General features: G+C 38.3%; 1 protein-coding gene across 3 annotated transcripts in view; it reads left to right on the top strand.

Annotated features, from left to right (window-relative positions):
* The window catches only part of LOC133533037 (putative fatty acyl-CoA reductase CG5065), a 72,726-nt gene extending 48,746 nt beyond the window's left edge, over positions 1–23,980 (top strand). For all 3 annotated transcript variants that reach the window (XM_061871952.1, XM_061871953.1, XM_061871954.1), the window contains exons 2-13: positions 724–919; positions 2,841–2,957; positions 4,097–4,219; positions 4,616–4,741; positions 5,716–5,869; positions 6,923–7,024; positions 8,627–8,819; positions 9,067–9,173; positions 10,396–10,528; positions 11,793–11,942; positions 12,701–12,808; positions 13,445–23,980. In XM_061871952.1, coding sequence (XP_061727936.1) covers positions 809–919; positions 2,841–2,957; positions 4,097–4,219; positions 4,616–4,741; positions 5,716–5,869; positions 6,923–7,024; positions 8,627–8,819; positions 9,067–9,173; positions 10,396–10,528; positions 11,793–11,942; positions 12,701–12,808; positions 13,445–13,592 — 1,572 coding nt within the window. In that variant the 5' untranslated portion in view covers positions 724–808 and the 3' untranslated portion in view covers positions 13,593–23,980. The remainder of the gene's footprint in view (positions 1–723; positions 920–2,840; positions 2,958–4,096; positions 4,220–4,615; positions 4,742–5,715; positions 5,870–6,922; positions 7,025–8,626; positions 8,820–9,066; positions 9,174–10,395; positions 10,529–11,792; positions 11,943–12,700; positions 12,809–13,444) is intronic.
* The last annotated feature ends 2,570 nt before the right edge of the window (positions 23,981–26,550 follow it).

The raw sequence follows: 26,550 nt of genomic DNA, 5'->3' as shown, positions 1-26,550 counted from the left end.
CTGCTCAAAGAATAGTAGATTGTTAAACAAGGGACGAAAAGCGCTCATTTCTGCCGAGGCAGTTTGGCGCTCGTACGCAGTGAGAGCGCCAATAGTCCGAGGCTGAAATGATGCCTTTTACCCGAGTTAAACACTCTACTTTTCATTTTGAATACGAGGACAGTAAAATATATGTTTTTTTTTAAACATGACCAAGTATAATTTTTTATAGCATTTCTTGAGGGTACTTTTTAATTAACCAGTTAGGTAAAAGGTTTCGCTATTTATGGAATGGGGAGCTAAAATATCAGAACGGAAATTGTATAACAAATCTATTTAAAACCCAATTGCTTAGCGACTAAAAATAAAAAAAATCTTACTTGGAAAGTAAAATGCTCTAGTGCAGAAACGTATCACTTTCTGCACACTTTTTATAACAACAATGACCATCTTTCGGAACATGAGAAATGAAAAGGGTTTTTTTGAAGTGAAATTACTGAAGTGGCGAAAGTTAGGATAAAAGCGACCTCTAGGGGTTGAAAAGGCCGGTTAGTTCATTTAAAGGTCAACTCTGCACATTTGGTAGCGACAAAGTATGTAATTGCCACTATATTTAAACGTCATATTTCATAGTCGGTATATTGGCACCGTCACACTCTTCCACTTGCCAAGACAATGAAGAGTTTGCTTGGTCCGACTCTGTTTATTTTAATGTATATTAACGTATATTTTCTATTGTTTCAGAAACCCATATCCGCCATGTTAAAGAAAACCCACAAATAAGAACCTTCTCTGTTGTATCTGGCCGCTGTGTATTGAAGAATCCAATATGGCGTCTTGTGTGAACGGACATTTCGGGAGTCAGGAGTACGTGCCCGTGGCGGAGTTCTACGCGGACAAGTCCGTGTTCGTTACGGGGGGCACGGGCTTCATGGGCAAGGTGAGCATGCACGCACACGCACGCACACTATCTCTCACTCACTTGCACAGTCATCCATTCTCACTATCACTCACATTCACACTCACAACACACACTCTTAATCTCATTCACGGTTATTCACAATCACATTCCCACTAACACTCGCACTCATAAACTGACACACTCTCACTCACGCATTCACACTCACTCTGACTCTAACTCACACTCAACTTCATCCCCACTCTTAAAGGAATATATGGCCCTAATTCCGCTGTTGTGAAAAAAAATCATAAATCTAATATTAAATATGGACAAAGAGAATTTGAAATTGTATTGTATTATATTGTATTGTATTGTCAAAGAAAACTTTGTAGCGACGTAAATTTACTGCCATCTTTCGACGCATAATTAAAACTTTTAGAACACCATTTGACTTTGATCCTTATTCTTTCACTGATATGTGTTCAATTTGTTAAATACCAAGAAGTGGCTCGTGTATGGATTGGGCATGAGTGGTGGGGGAAACTGACAAAACGGATAGTCTTATATGTTTTTCAGTAGGAGTAGCAGAGAAACCGTTATTATTGTTTGTCCTTGTCACAGCCTTTTATTACCTACCCGTAAATTTAGTATGGCTTATGGTGGGTAACGAATACCCCGACCAAATTACGTAGGTTGTTTTTGTCACGAATGTTAAAACGTACTTTTAATTTGGTCGCATTGCGTATGTTCTGTCCCTCACGGGCGCACGTGGTACATCTGCAGTATCCTACCATCTATGCAAAAAACACTGCAGGAGTTTAGTAGAAAAACAGTTTTATTCACAAACATTCGGTATTCGCCCACTAAATGCTGAATTTAAAATATGACTAACTGCTACAATAGTAGTCATACTGGCATCCCGTTATTTAATGGAGATGATGTAATGGTAATATTTTTAACCGACTTCCAAATTTCTAAGGAGAATATTCTTAATTTGTCGTGATCTTTGTTTTTTTTTTAATACTACGTCGGCGGCAAATAAGCATACGGTCCGCCTGATGGTAAGCAGTCTCCGTAGCCTATGTACGCCTGCAACTCCAGAGGAATTACATGCGCGTTGCCAGCCCTAACAACCCTCACTCCCCTCGTTGAGCTCTGGCAACCTTACTCACCGGCAGGAACACAACACTATGAGTAGGGACTGTGTCCGTCTGTGTCTCTCATCGCTATACTCTGTATTTTTAGGTATTTAAATAAAAATAAACAAACAATTTGTAGATTTTCGGGTAGTTTATTGGTTAACCAACCAAATACAAAACTGCCCGGATCTGTCACTGAACGACCTGACTTTAGCCTACATTATTTGATCATGTAATGTTTTCATCTACCCTCAACTGGCTTAAGGAGCCATTTGAGGGTAGATTTTGTTAACTTTTGTTTAAATACCAAAATATACAGAGTATAAATATCTCGAGAATTACAGGTCAATTCGAACGCGTAACTGACATCAAACCGATATTCGAATAATATTGGAATCATATCAGTTACATTTCGTTCTATTCGCGCGTTCATTTCGCTCTGACTTGTCCGTACATGTGCGAGCGAAACGCCCGCGCGAATGACAGCTAACTTATATGATTCCGATATTATTTTAATATCGGTTTGATGTCAGGTGCATGCACGTTCAATTTTAATTTCAGTTTCAATTTCAATTTCAATTTGTTTACGTTCGAAGCCAGGCCACTGCTACTTACGCTTTGAAATTTGGAATACTTAGTTATGAACAAGTCTACCCCAGCGTCTCCAGCTGTAGTGAAAATCTATATGAAGTTGTTTGATCATGCTAAATTGCTCCAAAAATTGCACTAAGTATTTTTTATTTTCCAAGTGCTTCTAAAAGCGACTCCGTTTTCAAGCCAATCTAAACCTGATATCTAACCCACGACGTCTTATTTTCCAGGTGCTAGTCGAGAAGCTGTTACGTAGCTGTCCAAAAATCAAGAACATCTATCTGCTGATGCGACCGAAGCGGGGGCAAGATGTGGCATCTCGTCTCATTGAACTCACACAGTCACCGGTAAGGGAAATTATACCTTAAGTTCAAAGCGTTAGAGTTACTTTAAGATCGGGTCTGAACATCTATCACCTGATGCCACCGAAGCGAGGGCAAGATGTGGCATCTCGTCTCACGGAACTCACACGGTCACCAGTAAGAGAAATTAATTAATTAATTTAATCTTTATTGCACAATACATGAAGGTACAAATGGCGGACTTAATGCCTTAATGCATTCTCTACCAGTCAACCAATGTTATAATCCTATCAAAATAACTTCAAAATTACTACCGAGGTCCAATAATGTCTAATCTGAATGAAAATTAACTTAAGGCATTAAATAGAACTTATACTGTTGACCGAGTCTTTATTTATAGGCTCGAGTCTTTTTGAGCTACATTTAACTATAAAAAGACTCAATAAAAGATTGGACGTGACGTGGGATTTAAGACTCGATTTTTTAACCACTTCGTCTCGTAAAAATGAGTTAAGTTCATTAAATTTATACTCAAACGCTCGAGTTCCTGTTCCTACCAATACTAGTGTCAGGAGCCGGTCGCGGAACTGCCGGATATTTACACCCTTCCGTCAAAACTACTCCTTGCCCTACTTCCTATTGCCCTAATCACCCTTATCCTAGGTTCAGAAGACAAACATTCCCTGGACTTAAATCAACCGGGATATGGACCATGATTACCTTTTGTATTGTTTTCGAGCTCCCGATATTTCGACGCAATTAAACGCATCTCGTTCACGGGTAACTGAAGAGCGAGTGAGTGTCAAAGTTGTGTAGACCGCGCTCGGTCTACCCTCATTCGTATGTGTCGGTAATCTAGCAGTGATAGTCTAGTGAAATTAACCATGAAGCATTCAAAACTGTTAAACATTCTCTGTATTACGTTCCTCCCCATAAGCATTTTTTACTAGCCTATTACGGTACCCCCTGCTGGGCAAAGGCCTCACCCCTAGTATTCCACAACCCCTGATTTAGTGCCTCTTCCGACCAGTCGTTGAGGAAGAAATTAAAGTTGTTCCGCCATCTTCGTCTGGGTCTGCCGCGTCCGCGCCCTTCTTGTGGCATCCACTTGGTTGCTACACTAGCCCATTTGTCCCATATTATCTTTTCTAAATAAATAATGATAAAAACGTGTATGTTTCCAGCTGTTCGAGACATTACGGAAAGAACGGCCTTTCGAGCTAAACAAGATCGTGCCTATCGTCGGCGATATAACGGAACCCGAACTTGGAATCAGCGTCTCCGACCAGGCCATGCTTTGCCAAAAGGTAGGTCACATACCTTATACCTTCAGAGTATATTTGGGGAAAATTTGTCCAAGGAAAGAGTTCCTTTTTCTGTATATTGTGTAGTTTTCTTTCTTGTCCCATTTTAGCATTTACAAACACTTTTAGCATTTTTGTTACTCAATGGATATAACCCGAACTTTGAATCGGCGTCTCTGACCACGCCATGGCCAGCCATAAGGTGGGTCACATACCATATACCATAATGTATTATTTGGGAAATTTTTGCCAATTTATACAGCTCCTTTTACTATAATTTTCTCCCGTTCCCCTTTGTTTCTGATGAGTTACAAGAACGTTTTACATTATTGAAAGATAAAAAGTGTCAAAGGTTCTGACATCTTGTGGCCTAAATCGCAAACGTATTTTTTTTTTCAGGTGTCCGTGGTATTCCACTCCGCCGCCACAGTGAAATTCGACGAGAAACTTAAACTGTCGGTCACCATCAACATGCTTGGCACGCAGCAGCTCGTTCAGCTCTGTCATCGTATGCTCCTCCTAGAGGTAAACATTCCTTCATAGGTTAATTAACTCTTTTCCACTCCGCCACAGTGAAATTCGACGAGAAACTCAAGCTGTCGGTCACCATCGACATGCTTGGCATGCAGCAGGTCGTTCAGCTCTGTCATCGTATGCTCCTCCTAGAGGTAAACATTCCTTCTAGAGGTTAATTAACTCTTTTCCACTCCGCCACAGTGAAATTCGACGAGAAACTCAAGCTGTCGGTCACCATCAACATGCTTGGCACGCAGCAGGTCGTTCAGCTCTGTCATCGTATGCTCCTTCTAGAGGTTAATTAACTCTTGTCCACTCCGCCACAATGAAATTTGACGAGAAACTCTTAACTGTCGGTCACCATTAACATGCTTGGCACGCAGCAGCCCGTCCAGCTCTGTCATCGCATGCTCCTTGTAGAGGTAAACATTCCTTTTTTCTATAAAAATAAATAGCCAAAATTCCCATGTTATCCATTAAAAATACTTTGGAAACCCATGTTAAGCACTACTACCATAGCTCAGCAGTGAATGGATTAATTCTCAGGAATGCTCTAATGTAAACATTTTTATAATTAGACCAAAAGAAAAACAAATTGAATTTTCAAACAGAACTTTAACCTAATATTTGACAACAAACAGTACCATACTATAACAGTATTTGCCAGGGACTTGGACAACATAACTTAACATCGTATATATGAGTATCTCACATACAAAATAATAGCTTGACTGTATGCATTTTGGTGTACGTAATAAAGTTTCACATAGTGTTTACATTTGTTGTGTTCACATCGTTTTTTTCGCAAAACCACACATTTTAAATTAAATACGAATTCTTACCAGCCAGCTACATTAAGGCTCATGCTAGACAACGTCCATAATGTTTATTTAGGGTTACAGTCATCAAAAACGATGAGGAGGACTACATATATATTATCAATAAATGTATTCTTCTTTTTATTCTCTCATATTTAATTTCAGGCTCTAGTCCATGTTTCGACGGCATACTGCAACTGTGAGCGTGAACGCGTAGAAGAAACAGTCTACGCGCCTCCAGCGCATCCTGAACATGTTGTCACTCTGGTCCAGACCCTGCCAGATGAACTGGTGGACCGAATTACACCTGATCTTGTTGGTGAGTGTAGACCTCGTAGGTTTGTTGAGAAGATGTTCGTGCCTCAAGCACATTCTGAACCCGCGAACGCGTAGAAGTAACGGTCTACGCGCCTCCAGCGCATCCTGAAGATGTTGTCACTCTGGTCCAGACCCTGCCAGATGAACTGGTGGACCGGATTACACCTGATCTTGTTGGTGAGTGTAGACCATTAGGTTTGTTGAGAACATGTTCGTGCCTCAAGCACATTCTGAACCCGCGAACGCGTAGAAGAAACGGTCTACGCGCCTCTAGCGCATCCTGAAGATGTTGTCTCTCTGGTCCAGACCCTGCCAGATGAACTGGTGGACCGGATTACACCTGATCTTGTTAGTGAGTGTAGACCCCTTAGGTTTGTTGAGAAGACGTTTGTGCGTCAAGCACATTTTGAACCCACGAACGCGTAGAAGAAACGGTTTACGCGCCCCCAGCGTGTTATCACTGTTCCCGTCCTTACCAGATCAATAGAAGATAGAATCACACCTGATCTCGTTGATGAGTGTGAAATACCGTTTAAAGCTATTGGAAGATAAAGATAGGTTATTATTCAAGTAGGCATATTACAATGCGCCTATGAACGTCAAATAAAGCTACACCGGCTCTAACACTACACCTCCGAGAAGATTTAAATCCCCCGTCAATTGGAGGAGGAAGAGACTGCCCAGCTTCCAGCATATACAGAAAAACCTCCAAAATAATAGAGGAAACCGTCCACGCGTCTCCAGCGCAACTTAAATACGTTTTTTTTTAATTTAAAAAACAACAAAGAATATCATCGTTTTTTCCCAGAACGTGCAAGTTGTGGAATGAGCTACCTTCTGAGGTGTTTCCCTTGCGCTATGACATGGGGTTCTTCAAGAAGCAGGTTTTTACGGGTCTCAAAGGTTGGCAACGCATAAGTGGCTCCTCCGATGTTGCTTATGTCCATGGGCGGCGATGACTGCTTCCCATCAGGCGGCTCGTGTGCTCGTTTGCAGCCTATTAAATAAAAATAAAAAAGAATATACATAATACGAGTATTACATTTTTTCGCAGGTGATCGGCCGAACACGTATACATTCACGAAGGCGCTCGCGGAAGACATGCTGATCAAGGAGTGTGGCAAGCTGCCTGTGGCCATCGTTCGGCCGTCCATCGGTGAGCACAAGTATAATATTGAGCACACAACGCTTTAGTGAATTTTAATACTCATACTCATTTATTTGTAATATTATTACATATTACACGTCACAATTTGATAAACATAAGATTTTCAATAATCTACAGTTATTATAGGGAGCGTGCATGAACTGTAGGAGGCAGCACAGGAGCCGTCAGATTTTTGGCGCGAGGCGTAAATGTGAAGTTTATTGTGCCGATGTAGCCCACAAGATGGCAGAACCTACTATGCACAAGAAAACACGTGACATGTGCATGTTTATGGTTCCGATTCAGGCCACAAGATGGCAGATTCTCCAACGCGCTCCCTATTAGAGTTTATAGTTACAGATTAGATTACTTAATTATTACAGTTTCGGGTTGTAGGTATCAATAGTTGTATAATATGTCAATTAATTTTTCAATAGTGAGCATTATATAATACTAATTAAATTTGGTACATTAAACAATTTGTTTTGTTGAATGTCAATGAAACCACAATAATATGATGTAGAATTCATTATGCAACGATTTAGTGAACTATAATATTCATTATACTTCACTTATTCACAATATAGTATATAACAAAAGACATTAACCCGCTTCTAATCCACAAGAGCTGTATTTGGACATTTTTGAATTATGCTATCGCATGAAAACACAATGTGTCTCACAAGTAATACATATTATTACATTAAATTATTTTTGATTGCCAAGTCAATCTATATATTTAAAACATAAAAGATTTTAAATTTTAATGTTAGAGAGTGTAAGAACAAAGTATGTAACTGGCTAAAAAACCTGACTTATAATGAAATTGAAGAGATGTTAAATTAATATAATATATTCACACACACACATACAAACACACACACACACACACACACACACACACACACACACACAAACACACACAAGAAAAGATAATTGTTGTACATTCTACCTTAAAATATATATACATAAGTTGTTGCAGTTGTTATAATTCTATTGTTTTTGTTTTTCTTAAGTAAAATGCTAAAATGCAATATCATCGAAAGATAATATATGTACCTATACGAACATGTTATATTGTAAGCAAAACATCCTGTGGAAGAGCGGTGTTCTCTTAACACAAGTATCTTAAATACTTACAAAGAGGCACCAGCACAGCTACTGTATACCAAATCATAGTTACTGAATAAAAGTTTTTTTTTTTTTTTTTTTTTTTATTTAATGTTGAAGTGCGATGGCATTATGGTTCTATTTTTATCACTTATCATGATGCCCCTCACTTTCGCGCTTATATACTTGTTAGAACGTGACAGGCATAGCCCTGATGGTCACTATAAGATGTTGTTAGGTTAGCTAATTACGAAATAACTTAAGACAGAAGGTTCCTTCCCTGTAGGTACTGAATAAATTAACAAACTTGGTATTACATGGATATGACTACTTTTTACGAATTTTACGGTAGAACAACTGAGTTGCGAGACTTGTTTTTTTTTTTACAATTTATGTTTTTGATGGCATTAACTTTTCAAATCACTTATTTTAACTGTGGAAGCCGCGAGTATAAAAAATAAGTTTAAATTAAAATTAAATTCGTCAATTTGATAATTACAGTGCTCTCCTCGCTCCGAGAACCGGTCCAGGGTTGGGTGGACAACTGGAACGGGCCGAACGGCATCATAGCAGCCGTCGGCAAGGGCATCTTCAGGAGCATGCTGGGCACCGGGGCTCGGGTGGCTGATCTGGTGCCCGTGGATACTGTCATCAATCTGATGATCGTGTGCGCGTGGAGGACAAGCCAGAGACGGTACAACTATTCAGATAACTCCAATATTCATTACACAACGATTAAGACAAGTATAATATTCATTATACAACGATTTTGACGATTTTAATATTCATAATACAACGATATATACAACTATAATATTTATTTAACAACGATTTAGAGATATTGTAATATTCACTTCGTGCCTTCAACCCAACAGTGTATTTCGTTTCCGTTCTGTGCGACTGAAGAAATTATATATAAATAATAAAACATTTGTCAACAGAAATGACGGTGTGCTTGTTTATAACTGCTGCACCGGGCAGCAGAACCCCATCACGTGGCAGCGCTTCGTACGGACCAGCTTCAAATACATGCGGAAACATCCCTTCAGTGAGTACACTTAAGATTCATTTTCAAATGATTCAGCAACTGTAGATACGACCTCTCTTTGATAACACGTCTGGATGTCACGCTTGCGCTCGCGGGCGAGCTTCTATGACGTTCGAAAATCAATCTTCAATGTATATAGATACGGTCCATTTTCAATTGATACCCAACAGTTACTATCTTCGCTCGACGGTGTTAGGTCGAGGATAAGCGTGAACATGTGAAAATAAGTCTTAAAAGAGTAAAGATAGGGTGCATTTTAGGTTGGTAACGTTTTGCAGAAGACTATCATGTGGCAACGCTTCAGGTAGCATGCGTAAACGCATTCCCCCAACGTTAAAAAAAGGCATGCTTTTTAATTGCACGGTGCCAATAAATACTTGATGATGTGTCTTACTTTTAAGTCTCAAAACCAAAGAGTTATTCAAAGTATAAAAAAAAGAAAAATGCTATGAATTTTACTGGCGAAGTAGGGTTCGCTACTCCTCAGAAAACCCCTTATTTTATGTTGGCGTTTGACAATTCAGTTAACCAAAAAAAACGCAATCGTAATCTTCATAAATTAATTTTTAATAAGCAGAAAAATCCGCAAACGATGCTATGAAGTTTAGAATAAATTTAACTCACGACCTCTGGATTGATACTCCAATATGACTTTGAACTCCGGTAGCCGTTTAAGAAGTGGAACGTTCTTACGGTAGTTATCGCTAGGGTCCCCTAGACCCATATGGTGGGAAAATTTGCTGGCTTTGAATGAGGTCTTAGTGGCTCAGACGGCAGAGCGCTGGAGTATCGATCCAGACGCCGTGAGTTCAAGTTTTACCCAAGACAGCAATTTTTCTACTTTTAATTTTATTCTAAGCTTCATATGCGTCGTTTTGTTTTTCAAATGTATTTTCACTCTAGTTTTGTTTTTACGTCTCTATTAGAATCAATTATTCACGGGCCTTACGTGCACTAAGAATGGTGCTACTTCCGCGGTATCACTCACGAATTCGAGCCAATCGTGCAATCTAACACAACTAGTTGCGACCAATCGCGTGCGTGACGCGAAGTCATCAACCAATCGCGTTGTGGCGTTTGACTCGAATTCGTGTGCGTGACGCTTTACTGTCGCAATTCTTATTGCCCGTAAGGCCCGTCCTTAGATATATGTCAATGATTATTCTTTATTTCTGTTTATAGTTTGTATTACTTGTATTTAAACGTCTAATTTCCTCTCCAGGCGAGGTGCTCTGGTACCCCGGCGGCGACATAACCAACAACCGCCTCAAACACTCCACGCTCTCGCTGATCGAACATCGAGCGCCTGCCTTCGTGATGGACACGGTCGCGAGGGCCACTGGAAAGAAACCCATGTGAGTATCGCGTTAGAGTTGATTTTAGATTGACTACTACTTAGCTCATAGGACGTTTCTCGATGGAACATTCTTGCAGCCTTGAATAAAGAGAATTGAGTATAGCGGCGCATTGTCAAAGTAAATTTTATACTCAACTAAATTTACTGACATCTTTCGACACAGGACTAAAGCTCTTAGAATGACATATGACTATTTGACCCATGTTCTTTCACTGATATATTTGTGTTTTTTTTTTTTAAATTTATTAAATTTCCAATTAGTTTAAAAAAAATCGCAGAGTTCCATGTTTACTTACTGCTAAAGTCATAAATGGCTTAATTACAGCAAGGGTTCGGACTTATTAAACTAATTTTTGTAACGAAGCAAATATATGTTTACAAAATATAGTCGTAATTATTTGATATGAAATAATTTTTAACTTTTTTAATTGATTTAGAGTTAGATAGGTATAAAACTTGTATGTGTTTCGGAAGGCTATTTATTATTTTCGTAAGTATGAAATTATTAGTTCTCGTATATAATACGATATTTGTGTATATGATACGGTGTGTCCGGATAAGCTTATTTGAAGGTTGTGTAACACCAACGATGCCTTTATTCGTCAGATAAGTGGCAAGTAGCTTATTCGGGACTTCACTTGGACATTGTGATGTTATATGGCAATTAGCCACTTTCCGTGTTTAACAGTAACACAATGGTTTACTGTAACATAAACACATACTGCTTGTGTCAGCGCATCTAACGTGTATATATAGGCAGGCTTCTAGAGAATATAGGTTCTTAAACTATCACATATAAGGTGTTTCTCTACCTACTCCCTGTCCGTGCTCGAGACGATAATAACATTTGACGACCGGTTTGGCCTAGTGGGTAGTGACCCTGCCTACGAAGCTGATGGTCCCGGGTTCAAATCCTGGTAAGGGCATTTATTCGTGTGATGAGCATGAATATTTGTTTCTGAGTCATGGGTGTTTTCTATGTATTTAAGTATTTATAAATATTTATGTACTTATTATATATATCGTTGTCTAAGTACCCTCAACACAAGCCTTATTGAGCTTACTGTGGGACTTAGTCAATTTGTGTAATAATGTCCTATAATATTTATTATTATTTATTTAAAAAATAATAAGATACACTCTTGTTATTTGAGTGAAGCAGGTCCTAGGGCATAAAATAAGAAATAGATACTTTTTAAAAGAAATAAATTTTAATTTATACATGTTGTATACTTATTGATAATTATGATGTTTGTTTACAGGATGATGCGGGTGCAGAATAAACTCGAAAAAGCGGCAGCATGTCTTGAATATTTCACCACCCGCCAATGGGCGTTCGCGGATGACAACGTACAAGCTCTATGCACGGCCCTATCGCCCGAGGACAGACGCATTTTCGACTTTAATGTCAGGTCAGTAAAGTTGGAAGTCAGGAAGACATAGGACTTTAACTCTTAGAATGACATATGACTATTTGACCCATGTTCTTGTCTTAATGTCAGTTAATGTTAAACGGTGTTGTATGTGTATATTGTGTTAATGTTAAACGGTGTCGCCATCTACTCGAGTATAGGCCAAAGGTATATCGCCATCTAATCGAACATACACCGTGTTTTTTCCGTTAATTTCAAGGGCTTAAATTAAGTAACTTTATCAAATTATCATAGACACCGGTATTCTAATTAACTAAATTTCGGAGATAATCCAGATTTTTTTTTATATGATTAGGCCCGTTACGAGTGTGTACACTTACCTTAGGGCCTGTTTACATATTGATTAGTGTTTAGTACGAGTTAATACATTTGATACTAAACATAAGTACTATCTTGGCTGATCGATTTTCGAAATGACATTGATATGTCACAGTTTTCAATTGTTTGGTTGAGTTAAATGTAATGCCCGTGTTACAACAACGCTGTATGCAATATTTAAATACTTTCTTCAAAATAAACAAAAAAAAAAAAAAAAAATTTTTTGGAAAATTTACTGTCATCTAGTTTCTTTCAACGTATTTACAAATACCCCGAAGTTAACGGTATTCAATAAAAACACGGTGCATATTTACCTAGTACTATACACTCGTACCTTTGGTATCTACAAATTCCAAATATTATTAAGATTTTTATCAATTTTAATATTGTGGTATTTAATGGAAGTGTTTTATTTATAGAAACATCGACTGGGACGCGTATATAGAGAGCTACGTGCTCGGCATCAGAAGGTTCTTGTTCAAGGAGAGCCCGGACACGCTGCCCAGGTCCAGGACTCGTCTCCGGAGGTGAGGATTTGAGATCAGAAATATTTTTTCAAACTTTTTGAGTTTACTTTAATAATATTTATACTGTGTCGACGTGTAAGTCGTAAAGCTATTTGGACCGCGACACGCGTCACGCGACTCACTGGCGACACATGTCACGCGACGTTGCCAGATATGTCGAGCGAAGTCCGGACATGTCGCGCCACTTTACGCGACATCGCTGCGGTGACACGTGACATAGAGCATTTGTCGCATAAGGCGGCTTTAGAATCCAGTGCACTAATTTAGTGCGGTAAGCTATTTTAATCAGTTTCGATAGACGTTCTTGAATATTCTACAAAAATAAGTCATGATTTATTGATCTTTTTATGTTTTACATAAAGACATTTTTCTTTATAGGGCTAGGGACATTGGGGACCATGCACGTTAGAATATCTGCCACCTTGTGGCTTAAATTGAATACTTAAACTTAATTATGTCACCATATGCCAATAGGGCACGTGCATGCAAGCTTCCTTGCATGTTGGCAGATATACCATCTTAGATACACATTCCTCTTCGCATCGGTGTGTCCCTGTGTGCTGCCCTCTATAGTTTACGCACACTCTCAATCTGACTTCAATGAACAGTGTACTTCAAATATGTGTTTATTTTCAGGTTACACATAGTCCACGTGCTCACCCAAGTGGCAGCTGTCTTCTTCCTCTGGAGATTTCTCTTCTCTCGCTCCAACGCGTTGCGTAACTTCTGGCGGCGCATACTAGACTTCATAACCCGCGCGGCGAGAATGCTCGCCATAGCCTGATGCAGATAGCCTTAACCTCGGGCTTAGTAGTTGAGCAACGCTGTTTGATTCACAAAACGCAAGCGATGGGCGTAAAGTTGTAAACGCTCGAGCGGCGAGCAGCGGAGCGTCATGTTAAACGAATACAAACATGGACGTAGTTTAGCGATCCATCCTCTAAAATTTGTCATTTGAATAACTTTTCCTTGAAAAAAAAAGCTTAAATTCTAATGACAGATTTTTGTGGATTGGATCCTTAACACTAAATTACGTTTACATACACGAGCAGTGTCAGTGCACACTCAAATTCCCACGCCTACTAAAGTTTTCGGTAATTTCAGTTTTTCATAGAAACCAAAGGAAACATTCATTTAGAAACAAAAATTTCGTGTCTTATACAACAATATGGGTAATATCTTAAATTTTAACACGTTTAATTTCGCAATTTTGCAATTGTTCCGACGGTACATCAGTAACACGTCGTGTTAACAAGCGGCCTGCACTCTAAAAAATTTACGCTTGACGCTCGACGCTGGTCGCTCGCCACTGAGCGTAACAAAGTGGAAACCATACCTTTAGGTTCGTAACTAAGCGTAATTATATAAGCGCTCGTTTTGTGAATCCCTGCTGTTTTTGCTGGTTGGAATGTGAACGATGTTAGTAAGCTTGCCTGCTCGATGCATTCTGTTGTTGATTTTTCAAATAATGTACAGGATGAAAGTGACACAGTGGAGAGTTTCAAGTAATTGTTGATAGAATTTTTCTTGTATGTAAAACGAGTGTAGATTTGAGACGCTAGTACGGCTATCATGAGTTGGCATTTGACATTTACGAGTGCGAGCGAGGTGGAGTTTGATCGTGTTCACTCAGTCGCTAGCGTCAACGTCAAATCCTACCTCATGATAGCCGTATTGTTCTGTTCCGAATAAGAATGTGAATGCTATTTATATAATAGAGGATATTAAATGCCGTTAAATCCTCAAAATATCCGAAACCTAAATCATTTATAATCTATTCTACTTATACTTCTTAAGCACTCACAAACTCATTTAAAGCCAGGGGTACACTAAGCGACAAATGTCCCGCGACACGTGTCGCCAGCGACGTCAGGTGAAGTGGCGCGACGTTGCCGGACTTCGCTCGACGCGCGCTACACTTGTCACCAGTGTGTGTCAAAAGTAGTGCGACGTCACTAGTATGTCAGGCTTAAAATACAAAGGTTCCATAACTAAAGATTTGTGTCACTTTCATTCGTACATAGCGCCCTTTCTTATAATGAGAAAGGGATTCGATATAGAATTTTTAAGAACACAGCGGCGTAATAAATTAGGTTGGTTTTCTCAATTTGTAAGCTTCATTCAATGGTCTGATACTGCTTCCACTGACACTATGACATACATGACATCCATACAGGAACGCAAGTCGGGGAAAGATTCCAAAAAGTTGCAAAAGTTCTTGGGAATTTTCACAGGAAATGAAGGAAACTCTTATTTAGGAAATGGAAAAATGTGTAATCCCCCTATAAAAATAAGAGAATATTTCCATGATGAAATTTCTCAATTTTGGAAACTTTTTGACGGCACATCGGCAATAGGGAATATTACGCGAAACTCTGCCTAAGGGGCGCCACTACCACAATCCATCAAAGTCTGAGGGTGTACCGCGAAACAAGAAAATCGAAATTTTGTTATCTAACCTCTCAATCACTCTTGCATATTTTAGTGATAAAGACGCAGATAACTAGATTTTCACGCTTCCCGATAGGCCCTTTGTAGTGTTTATGGGAAAAGTAAAAGGTACGTATACTATTTCTGAATACCTTTATATTCATCTTTATATCCATATGTGTGTTGTCAAAAATCGCCGGTTAAAAACCTCGGTTGTGTTGCCGGTTAAAAAAATCGTTCTCGAATCGAAAAAAAAAATGCAAAATGGTGACTAAAAATCGGTCAGGTCCTTATCATACACTTATAGTTCGTGTCATCCACGATGACGCGCAGATTTGAAAAATCTAACCTTTAATAAAACATTACGAGTTAAGGCACATGTCTTCGTGAGTGACACAATCTTTACACGAGGCTAATATGGTCCATTCAGTTACGAAAATTCTAATAAAAATATGTCATAGTGTCCTTTATTAACACTTCCGCTAGGCTCTTAAGGTAATGTTATTGTTACATTAAATAATGGTTATTTCAAATATTTTGTACCAATGTATCAGCTCAATGAAAAAAGTTAAAGTTCAAACATCTGTTAATGGGTAGAAATAAATATTATGTACCATAGTATAATTGCTATGTCACGATCATATATATAAATAATGTTAGGATGATTTTCCGGGTCATGGCACAATTCGCATAATTTGAGAAGAAACAATTTAAAAAAGAATCCGTAAGTTTCTTAAAGCTAGGGTTATACTAGGACATAAATGTCCCCCACACGTGTCGCCAGCGACGTCAAGTGATGTGGCGCAACGTTGCCAAACTTCACTCGACATGTCTGGCAACATCGTGCGACATGTGCCGCGAATCCGTGAACGTGTACGTGACACGTGTCGGCGACATATCAGGTGAAGCCCCATAGACATTAAGCCCCGAAATACAAGTGGCTTGACATTTTTACCACTATAACAATTTTTTTGAATTTGTTTGTTTTCAAATTTTGTGATTACTGCAATACATTTGAATGTCCATTTTGATATCCAGTCGTAGAACGCAATTGGAGCATCGAAATTGTCGTTTGTCTCGCTCGCACGCAAGCAACGCTTATGGGTATGAGCGTGTTGGCAAGATGCAATGTACTGTGTCACTAACAATTTTAAAGATGTCGCTACTGAGAAATTGTATACTTTTCTAAACATAGTATTTAAACACAAATCGAAAGATGATTAGTGTTGATTTAATCTTTCTTATGTGTGTTGTGGTCAAAAATAATAGGTTAAAACCTCGGTGACGCTCTAAATTGCAGGGAAAATCGTTCTCGAGAAAAACGCAAAAAGTGGACAAATGATTTGCTCAGTCCTTAGATCCTTATTATGTACAGACGAGAGGTTAAACACAAACCAAAACATGAAATAATATTCATTTTCGATATTTTCAAGAGATACAACATTTGTTAAATGGCCACTGATAATTCATTGCATGATGTTCATTACATTTCACTGGCGACATCTATATTTTTGAGTACGTACTGTAAGATCCCAAAGGTGTAAAGAAGACACCTTACTTGTCATTTGTATATGCCTGGGCACAAAATGTTAACTTATCGACAGATCGCGAAATGTCACTATAAAAGTTATTTTAAGCGAAATAGTTAGCGCGTTACATAATGTATTTACTGGACATAATTGATATAAATACGGTAAATACCTCGGTAATTTAAATAGTTAATTTTACGCCACCTACCGGGTGATAGTGAAACTAGCTTGGTCAGTAAGTAATAGCTTGACGAGTAACGAGTAAAGTATGATAAATTGTGTACGACATGGTTATGTTGAATATATTGATTAATATTAGCATATGACTTCACGTAAATTCAGTAAATAACTTATGATTAATATGAATCGGTTTTTCTAACTTATATAATATTATGATGTTATGCCAAGGATACACTAGGCGACGATTGTACGACGACACGTGTCGCTAACGACGTCGGGTGAAGTGCGGCGACGTAGCCGGACTTCGCTCGACGTGTCTGGCGACATCACGCGCATATTGTTATTTTTTTGTCATTGCAGATACTATTCTACAATGTTTATCTTGAATACTATTAACATTTTATATGTGTGTGGTGATCAAACATAGTGGATTCAAACCTCGGCTGTGTTATATGGAACAGAACAAACGTTCTCCGAAAAAATGCAAAGAGATGACTCAAAATTCGGTCAGGCAACGAGTGACATGAAAAAGTTGATTCACCCTAATATTTAAATAAATATAAACGTAAATTATATGCTAATATTACACAATATAAATATTATTATTTGAGCGTTGCCAACGGATAATGTTTGTCTATGAAATGATTTTAAATGTAACGTTTATGTAAGAATGATCAAGTATCGCGTAATGACGATTTTGTTCGTTAATTGGAATAGAGAAAGACATTATTTTTACCCCGTAAACTTCATAAATATATACGCACTGGTCCATTAATTGATAAAAACGAAATCCATAGCCTTAAGCCAGGAATACACTAGATGAGAAATGTCTCACGACACGTGTCGCCGCGACGTCGGGTGAAGTGTTGCGACGTTGCCGGACTTCGCTCGACATGTCTGGAAACATCGCATGACACGTGTCGTCAGTGTGTGTCAAAAGGCGCGCGATTACGTGAAACATGTCGAGCGAAGTCCAGCAACGTCGTTTTACTTCACCCGACGTCCCTGGCGACACGTAGCGTGGTACATTTGTCGCCTTGAGTATCCCTGGCTTTAAACACAAAGTTGATAGTACAGAGGTAAAAATCGCTGAGACGTAACTGTGATTTCATATGAATCATACGAACCTAGCCGATATCGATGTTACGACGCACTCATCTTAAATCCATTCTGAAATATATGAAATTAGACATGAACATTCAAGTAACATATATCTATGCCTGGCACTATTTTTCGTTTATGGAAAGTGTAATACAAAGAAATAAGAGAGAGTACCTATAAGTTTTACATACAAAACTGCTACTTGCTTCATTGTATAATTTCTTTAGCAACAAATTGACAGAAACAGACATTGACAAATGTTACGTTAACCTTTTCGACGCCGTGTCAAACCCAAAAGCTGTCACTTGGACGCCACGTCACCTAGGTGTCAAAACCGAAATTGAACTTTATGCACATGCACGTAGGTCTATGTTGCTCTGTGGTCTGTGACGGATTAATCCGTCATTGGCGTTGGACCTGTGGTTCTGATATATCCGTCGTTAGCGTCGAAAAAGTTAAAGTTCATGCCAAGTTTCATGTAATTTGTTGTATAAATGAGAGCATAATTACTCGTTCGTGTTACTCTTAAGCGACCTTAGGTCTGTCTATTAAAATTGTGGCTTTACATATCTTCCTTTCGAGAAAAAGACAAAAACAGGAAGTTTTGAGTTAAGATTTATTTTTATGTAAACGACGTGTATCTAGTTTTAACCCATTATATTGAAGACATAAAAATAAATGATGCGATTTCGTATTAAAATAATATATTCAGACATTGCTAGAATATAACTAGGTAAAAAATGTTTATTATTATTTTTAAAGCGATGCGCTGTCAACCTTTTTTTAACAACCCTAAATGTACTAGTCAAAGGAGGTTGAAAATAAAATTTAATTATCTGAATTTACAATGTTAACATATGTTAAAAACCAAGCTTTGTTTTAAACAAAAAAAACTGAGTTTTAAATATTCTCTAAATATAAAACATTGCAGACTATATCAGACAACATACCCAAGCCAGAATAATAACGAAATTTAAGTCATTTGACTAATATTAAGGTACTAGTAAAGACATAAAGTTTATAAAAAACACGTGTACAATTCCGTTTAATTTTGAAAAATATTATCCGTTTTACCATTTTGTATATTCATCCAAACTCTAAAGGTAAATTATTAAATCATGCTTGATTATTTCTACTTAACTAACCTGGCTAATGTTATTAAAATAAATAATAGGTCTGTTTCACTTTATTTACGATGATTTATATCGTAAAATTAAAAATAATCCAAATGTCCGCTTCCCAAACGTCCCTTGAGGCCTACAAGCTCTAGATGTAGGTTATCTATACTTCCCACAAAGTTGACAGATAGATAGAGACATGGTCGCTAACACAAAGTGTTAACTTTAAGGCAAACCGATTCCGCACGCACACATACCCGACTTATCGCGTTTGAGCTCACCACAGCTTCAATTCAGGTTCTGAATGTGCGCGTGTACAACAGAGTGTTGGTAGGAACTCGAGTATTTTTAGTCTATATTTAAAGAACTGGACTCGTTCTTACGAGACTGCGCAAAAAAAAATCGATCCTAAGTCGTAGAGTCCTTTATTGAGTATTTATTTAAACGCAACTCAAAAAGACTCGAGTTACCCAATAAACTCTATCAACCATTTGGTAGGTTGTATTTTAATACTTGTAGCAGCAAATGAAATAAGCACTGTACGGCAAACCTAACCTAACCCATGAATTTTGCATGAAGATTTATAATGAAAGATATTAAATGTTTATGTAAAAAAATGTTCTCAGAAAAGGACTCAAGTCTTTACAAAATACTTGAGTCCTTTTCTGAGAAGTGAGGGTCTCTAATACGTTGAAAATAACTCCAATTTTGACTTAATTATAAGAATCTGAAATACACAGTCGAGTCTTAATTCAGAAAGACTAAAGGGACTCGAGTCTTAACCAACACTAGTAGCATGAGTAAATCGGTGTGCTGTTAAATCATGTCTTGACGATCCTACGTATTCCTATCTATTAACTCTGTGTTTATTCCCTTACTCTATTGATTTAGGCGGAAATACTATTATACTTGTTAATTTACATATTATTTAGAACTTAAAATCTCACGTCTTGAAATATCTATTTGTAGCTACGTTTATATTTATTTTAGTCTCGTAAACATAAAAGTGTGTTCAAAAGCCACGCACATTAACACCTTAAGAATGATCGTGGTCTGGCAAATCAAAGTCTTATGAGTCTTTAAATAATGCCTAAAGTTGTCAAAAACCTGCAAAAAATACCTATATTGAGAGAAAAAGGTTAAATACAAAAAATAAAAATAAATATATTTTTCCGTGGCAAAAACAATGGACATATTAATTGAAATAAAATCATTATTACTTGGTTTTGTCACGTGAGGATTATTTTTGTGCTTTACGAAGGTTTGGTGATTTTGATAACTTTTAAGGCATGTTCTATTGCGTGTTTTAGTTTTTAAGCTATTCCAGAGCGACCCGCGCCTATTTTAATTATGTACTCGCTGTTATCCAATAGCTTAGGCTAGTATTTGTGTATTTACTACCACAAAATTATTGACAGATAGTTTACTAGTATTCTGCACACGCAGAGCTCACACGTATATTAACTTATTGTGTTTGAGTCATTTTCTACTCATTCCTAGTGTTGGACTCAGGTCTTTTGAGTCTATATTTAAATAATCTGACTCGTAGGACGCTCTGCGTTTAAAAACTTTCGAGTCTTATGAGTCCCGAGTTGAGTGGCTATTTCAAGGTCAACTCAAAAGGACTTGAGCCTCCAAATAAAGACTCCGTCAACAATTTTGTAGATTTATATCTAAATAACAGTAAAGAAAATAGGCGTTATTGCATGGTTTGTTAGGTACACATGAATTTTTCATTACATTTATGGTTTGAAAAACTGTGCATATAAATTTCAGAGTTCTCTGAAAAGGACTCAAGTTTCTATAAAAGACTCGGGTCTCAGACAAGTTTAAAAGAGCTCGAGTTTCAACTAAATAGTCTGAAAAACTGAGTCTAGTTTAAAGCAGAGGATTGAAAAGACTCGAGTCTATTCTAATAAATCTATCCTTCAAGTCTGTGTGTATTACCAATTTCATTCACGTAACGTTACAAAAAGTAATCTAGAACGGCGTGACGATGAATATCTTGCAAATTCCATTGAGGAACTCCAAACGTCAGCAAGCTGTAAAATTCCATGGTCACATTATGATATCGTGCTGTCAAATTGTGCTCTCTTTAAGTACAAATTGAATGATAAAAGTTTTTTTTAATAGTACTTTTTTATGTGGTGGCTATGACAGACACTATGGCAATGACGAACGGTTGAGTCGTTTACAAATCGTGTATAGTCGTTCTATTTGTTGCTGACCGCGACGAGCTAATCCTTTGTCTATTATTAAGTATAACCGCACGTGCTACTACATGCATAAATAATGGTCCGGCCACTTTGACCGGTTATTGAATTACAACTCCTAATTGTAATAAGATTCAAAATGAGCAAATGGAAAAATAATTTGCGATTTCTTGTGTGGTCGCTCTACGTTTACTGAGTGCCGGCGAGTTGAACGCTACAGAACCAGTCTAAAAGGTGTCCTCGATATACGTAACGAAGACGCGTTATCGGAGAACGCACTAGCACTGGTTTTTTGAGCGTTGGACTAGTCCGCGCTCAGGTGTCAATTAGAATTATACGACCCTTTTTTTGCAGGTAGTGGCACGTGCTGTTTTACTTAACAATAGACAAAGGATTAACCCGTCGGGGCCAGCTGCAAATCGAACGACTGTATCTACTGATTTGTCCCTTTATTCCAATGTAGGCATTGATATAATGAATCCTTGCTTATCTATAGGCTACTAATTACTCTTTCTTATGTCACGACGCTTCCTTAAAATTATGTAAGGTGTTTTTATATTTTAGTGTTGAAATTTCAAATTGTAATAATTTTTACGCGTCCTTTAGTGATTTAGATGTTTCTGATGTATTGGGGTGGATCAACTTTTTTTTGTTATTCTGTCCTGTCGAGAATAGTAGCATAGTTTGTTAAAAGAAATACACTACGTCCTACTAATATGGAAAGTAGATGACCCATTATGGAAATGGCTATAACAGACATAAAAATATATGTTAAGTTAATTTCAATTCTATGAAGCCAGGGTTTTAAGAGTGACCCAGGCCATCGTAACCATAGCAACGAGTGACAAGGAAAAGTTGATTCACCCAATGATTTTTTTCCTAAAGCTCCGCTTTGGTCCTAGGTATATTCCGCCGCTAATTCTTCTCCAATCATGTCATGTTTGGATGTAAGTTGTACTTGTAAAGTAATCGCCTAAGTTTATACGAAATGTTATTTAAGTGATAGCATTTTTCTTAATATTTAAGTCAAATCATAATGCTTTCGCCAACATCTTTGACCACTTAAAGAATGAATACAGGTTGGATGCTTGTTATAAAGCCAGGGATACATTAGGCGACAAATGTCCCGCGACACGTGTCGCCAGCGACGTCGGATGAAGTGGCGCGATGTCACCGGACTTCGTTCGACATGTCTGGCAACAGCACGCGACACTGACTGCCAACGACGTTGCGTGATGTGGCGCGACGTTGCCCGACTTTGCTTGACATGCCTAGCAACAGCGCGCGACACATTGTCGCCAGTGTGTGTCATAAAGACGTGCGATGTCGCCAGTATGTCAAGGGAAATTTCACGAAATCGTACGACTCCGCCTGACGTCGCCACCTACATCAGTCGCACGATGTCGCCAGATATGTCAAGCGTAATCTCTCCACTTGGCTTGACTTGTCGCCGACACATGTCGCGAAACATTTGTCCCCTAGTGGTTTCCCCTGTAAGTCCCCTGAGTTACATTTTGCTATAATTATGCGAGTGTAAATTATGTGAAATTCCGAAACGAGTATCCGTCTGGGGCGTTCTGAACTCTTCCAGTGTTAAATATTTTTTAAGTTCCCTTAGTGTAAATTGACTTTAATATTCCTGAAATGATTTATGGATTTGTGAATTATGAATAGTGATTTGTTTTTTTGCTTGTAAGTAATATTTATATGTACATTTTGAACATTCGCCCTTTCAATAATATTTATTGTTTTAGTTTGTAAAAAAATTGGTTAGTAAATGCTTTTATAATTAAGGTATTGTTTGGAAAAACAACGGGAAAATGTTTGTGCGGTATATTATTATTGTGTATATAGAATTTAGTTATCCAAAGTTAAATCCAAATACATTAATGCGAAAGTATGTTTTTATTTATTTTTTCGCTGTATGTATGTAGACTTTTGGAGTGTAAAAGTCGGTTTTCGAACGTAGCGTGGTAAGCCTTTAACAAAATAAACAGAGTCATTTTTATTTGAGATAAAAGTAGTATTTACAAATGTATTTGACTGGGTTACGTTAATTACTCAGTCAAGTAAACAGTCAGTCAGGCAGTGTAGCTTCATATTTCTTGATTGATAGGTTTTGGACAAGGACAAGGACCTATAGTTTAACTTTTACGCTAGGGATTCACTAGGCTACAAATATCGCCAGCGTCGTCGAGTGTAGTGGCGCGACGATACTGGACTTCAGTAAAAATCGCTTTATATATTATTTATTTATTATTTATTTATTTATTACTTCGCCTGACATGTTGCCGACAGGTGTCGTGGGACATGTCCCCTAGTGTATCCCTGGTGTAAGTAATCACGATAATTTTATTCAACATATTCAATGCGCCCGGCATCGTTCGAAAACCGAAAGACGTGCTTTGAAATTGTGTTGCATAGGCCAGCAATATTGGCTGCGATATAGAAAATCGGTGGAATCCTGGAATGTTAAAAGTATATAGTTGGTTCAATAAATGCTCAAAGAATGATAGTCAAAAGGGAAAGTTCCACCGTCACTTATGAGAGAAAGATAGGTAAATTAGTCGGAAATTTCTTCACATTAAAGTTTTTTTTAAACAATTCCTAGTTTTAATTGGATAATAAGTATTTCCCGCTACAGATAATTCCTGCGAAACCTTTTTCCCCATTATTTCAAGCTTTTCACTATCTTTCTTTTAATATTTCGCCCATTTTCTGATAATTTGCCTTTTTCTGAACATATTCTAAACAGCCACCGCTCGACTGGTCATTGACACATCTGGCCTGCTAGCAAGAGTTGAGTTCTCGCGCGCGACTCCATACATCTTGCGCGACGTCAAGTATTATATGGACTCGCGCGCGAAAACGCAACTCATGCTAGACGGTCTGGTGATATCGCACTACTTATGACACTCACTGGTGACACGTGTCGCGCGCCTTGCCAGACATGTCGAGCGAAATCCGGCAACGTCGCGCTACTTCACTCGACGTCACAAGCGACACGGCGCGCGCCCAGTTGCCATTGCCACGCATGTCGAGCAAAATCCGGCAACGTCGCGCTACTTCACTCGACGTCGCAAGCGACACGGCTCGCGCCCAGTTGCCACGCATGTCGAGCGAAATCCGGCAACGTCACATCACTTCACCCCACGTCGCAAGCGACATGTGTCGTGCCCAGTTGCCACATCATGTCGAGTGAAATCTGGCAACGTCGCGCCACTTCACTTGATGCCGCTGGTGACATGTGTCACGGGACATTTGTTCTCTAGTGTACTCGTTTCCCAGACTTAAAGCTTGTTATTATATCCGAGATACTAAAACCAATTTGTCCAACTAGTCATTGTAGTACAAAATAGAATCTGGGATATAAAATAGCAAAATAACGATCAACATTCCTCAAACATTCGTCATATTCCTTTTTAGTCAGGTAAAATAGCCAGTTTTTATTTTGGACGAAAACGGAATTTTGGAAGAAAACAACTTAACTTTGGTATTATTTGGAATTATCCCGTGATACTTGCATCTCTTAATATTATCCACCAGTGGATCGAACAATTTAAACATTTCCTTCACGACTTAACTAGACGGAGTCTCGCTTCGCGTATTCTATTGATTTAGTGTGACGTTCATGAAAACATTACACTTTGGAGAAAGAAGCGTAGGTAGGTAGGGTTCGTTAGGTAGCTTCAGATGCCCGAAGGGCAAAGCGCTCAGAAATGCTAAGCGTCTAGTTAAGTTGTGAAGAAAATGTTTTTGGAAAAGAAACAGCGCGGTTTTATTCTGATGAAAGCGGAATCTGACTAAAATTCCATTTTCGTCCCAAAAAAATAGGATATAATTTATTCTGACGAATAAGGAATCTGATGTGTCCGAGATGAAATTAACATATCATAGTAAGGAAATACTTATTCATTCACTCAAAAAAAACTATAGAAAATTAAATTTTTATTTTGATAATAAAAATATAAGGAGCGCTGGTGGCCTAGCGGTAAGAGCATACGACTTGCAATCCGGAGGTGGCGCGGGTTCAAACCCCGGCTCGTACCAATGAGTTTTTTGGAACTTACGTAAAAAATCCAAATATATTCCAATTAATCCAGCTTTGATGATTCATTTGAAGACAAGTAACATTTCCAGAAAGTGTAATCTGATTTGAACCTTAAATCGGAATGCTAAAGTTGAAATTCTAATGGCGCGTATGTGGTCGATAAATCGTACTATGCCTGGAAAAGGGCTTAATAGGCTTAGGGTTAGTTAGGCTTAGTCGGGCTGTGCGCGCGTTGCTCACTTGACGTCCCCGCCGCTACGTAGGTACCTACTGTCATGTACGTTAAAATGCAGTCTCTAAGAATGTAAACATGATAAGATGTATGTATAAACGAATCGATGTATGCATGTCTGTAAACTTTATTACCTACTCCTTTTTAAAATTCGAAATTAATACAGAAGCAACCCTAGTGAGTCGGGCAAGTTTAGGTATGTATTTTCAAGAACGGCGGGAACGGACCTTCTGTATATTTTTTTATTTTGTGACACTTCCTACAAAACCGAAGTTTGACAGCGATTCAGGGACGAATCATGCTGTCCCTTTCTAATGTCACTATCCCTTTCGGCCATTTAGGGTTGTCAAAATTCAAGTTATTATCTTATCATTACACACAAAGGGACGTCAAGTTGTGCCAGCCATAATAATTGCTTGGAGCAATGCTGAGCTGAACGGAGCCGAGAAAAGCCTCCTCACTGCTAAAACTTAGCCCTTTCAACGTCAAGAACCCCTAAAGCCGTCGATACTAGTTGTGCCGACAGCGCCAAGGACAACTATAGGTGCAAAGAGTAAAAATAGGTGTCATGACGTACGAAGTCAAAGTAACCGTCATACTTTCAAGTAAGGTTTAAATTAGCTCGTTTGCGCCCGGGAGCTTGGCGTTTGAGTGATATTTGTGCTTGTGACAGGTTATATGGAATAGTTTATGAAAAGATGTCTAATTTTCATTTATTTTCAGTTGTCCTGCTTACCATAGCAGTAGGTATAATTTTTGTGTAAAATAGTTTGCAGCGATTTTGACACCCCTAACAGTACAAGTGTTATTTTAAACGTCAGACTTCTATGAAATTATGACGTTTACTTAACACTTGCACAGGCTGAGTTATCAAAATCGTTGCCAACT

Source organism: Cydia pomonella, chromosome 28 (assembly GCF_033807575.1).
Source record: "Cydia pomonella isolate Wapato2018A chromosome 28, ilCydPomo1, whole genome shotgun sequence".
Classification (NCBI taxonomy): Eukaryota; Metazoa; Arthropoda; class Insecta; order Lepidoptera; family Tortricidae; genus Cydia; species Cydia pomonella.
The sequence above is the reverse complement of the archived record's forward strand: the minus strand, read 5'-3'. Positions and strand labels throughout refer to the sequence as shown.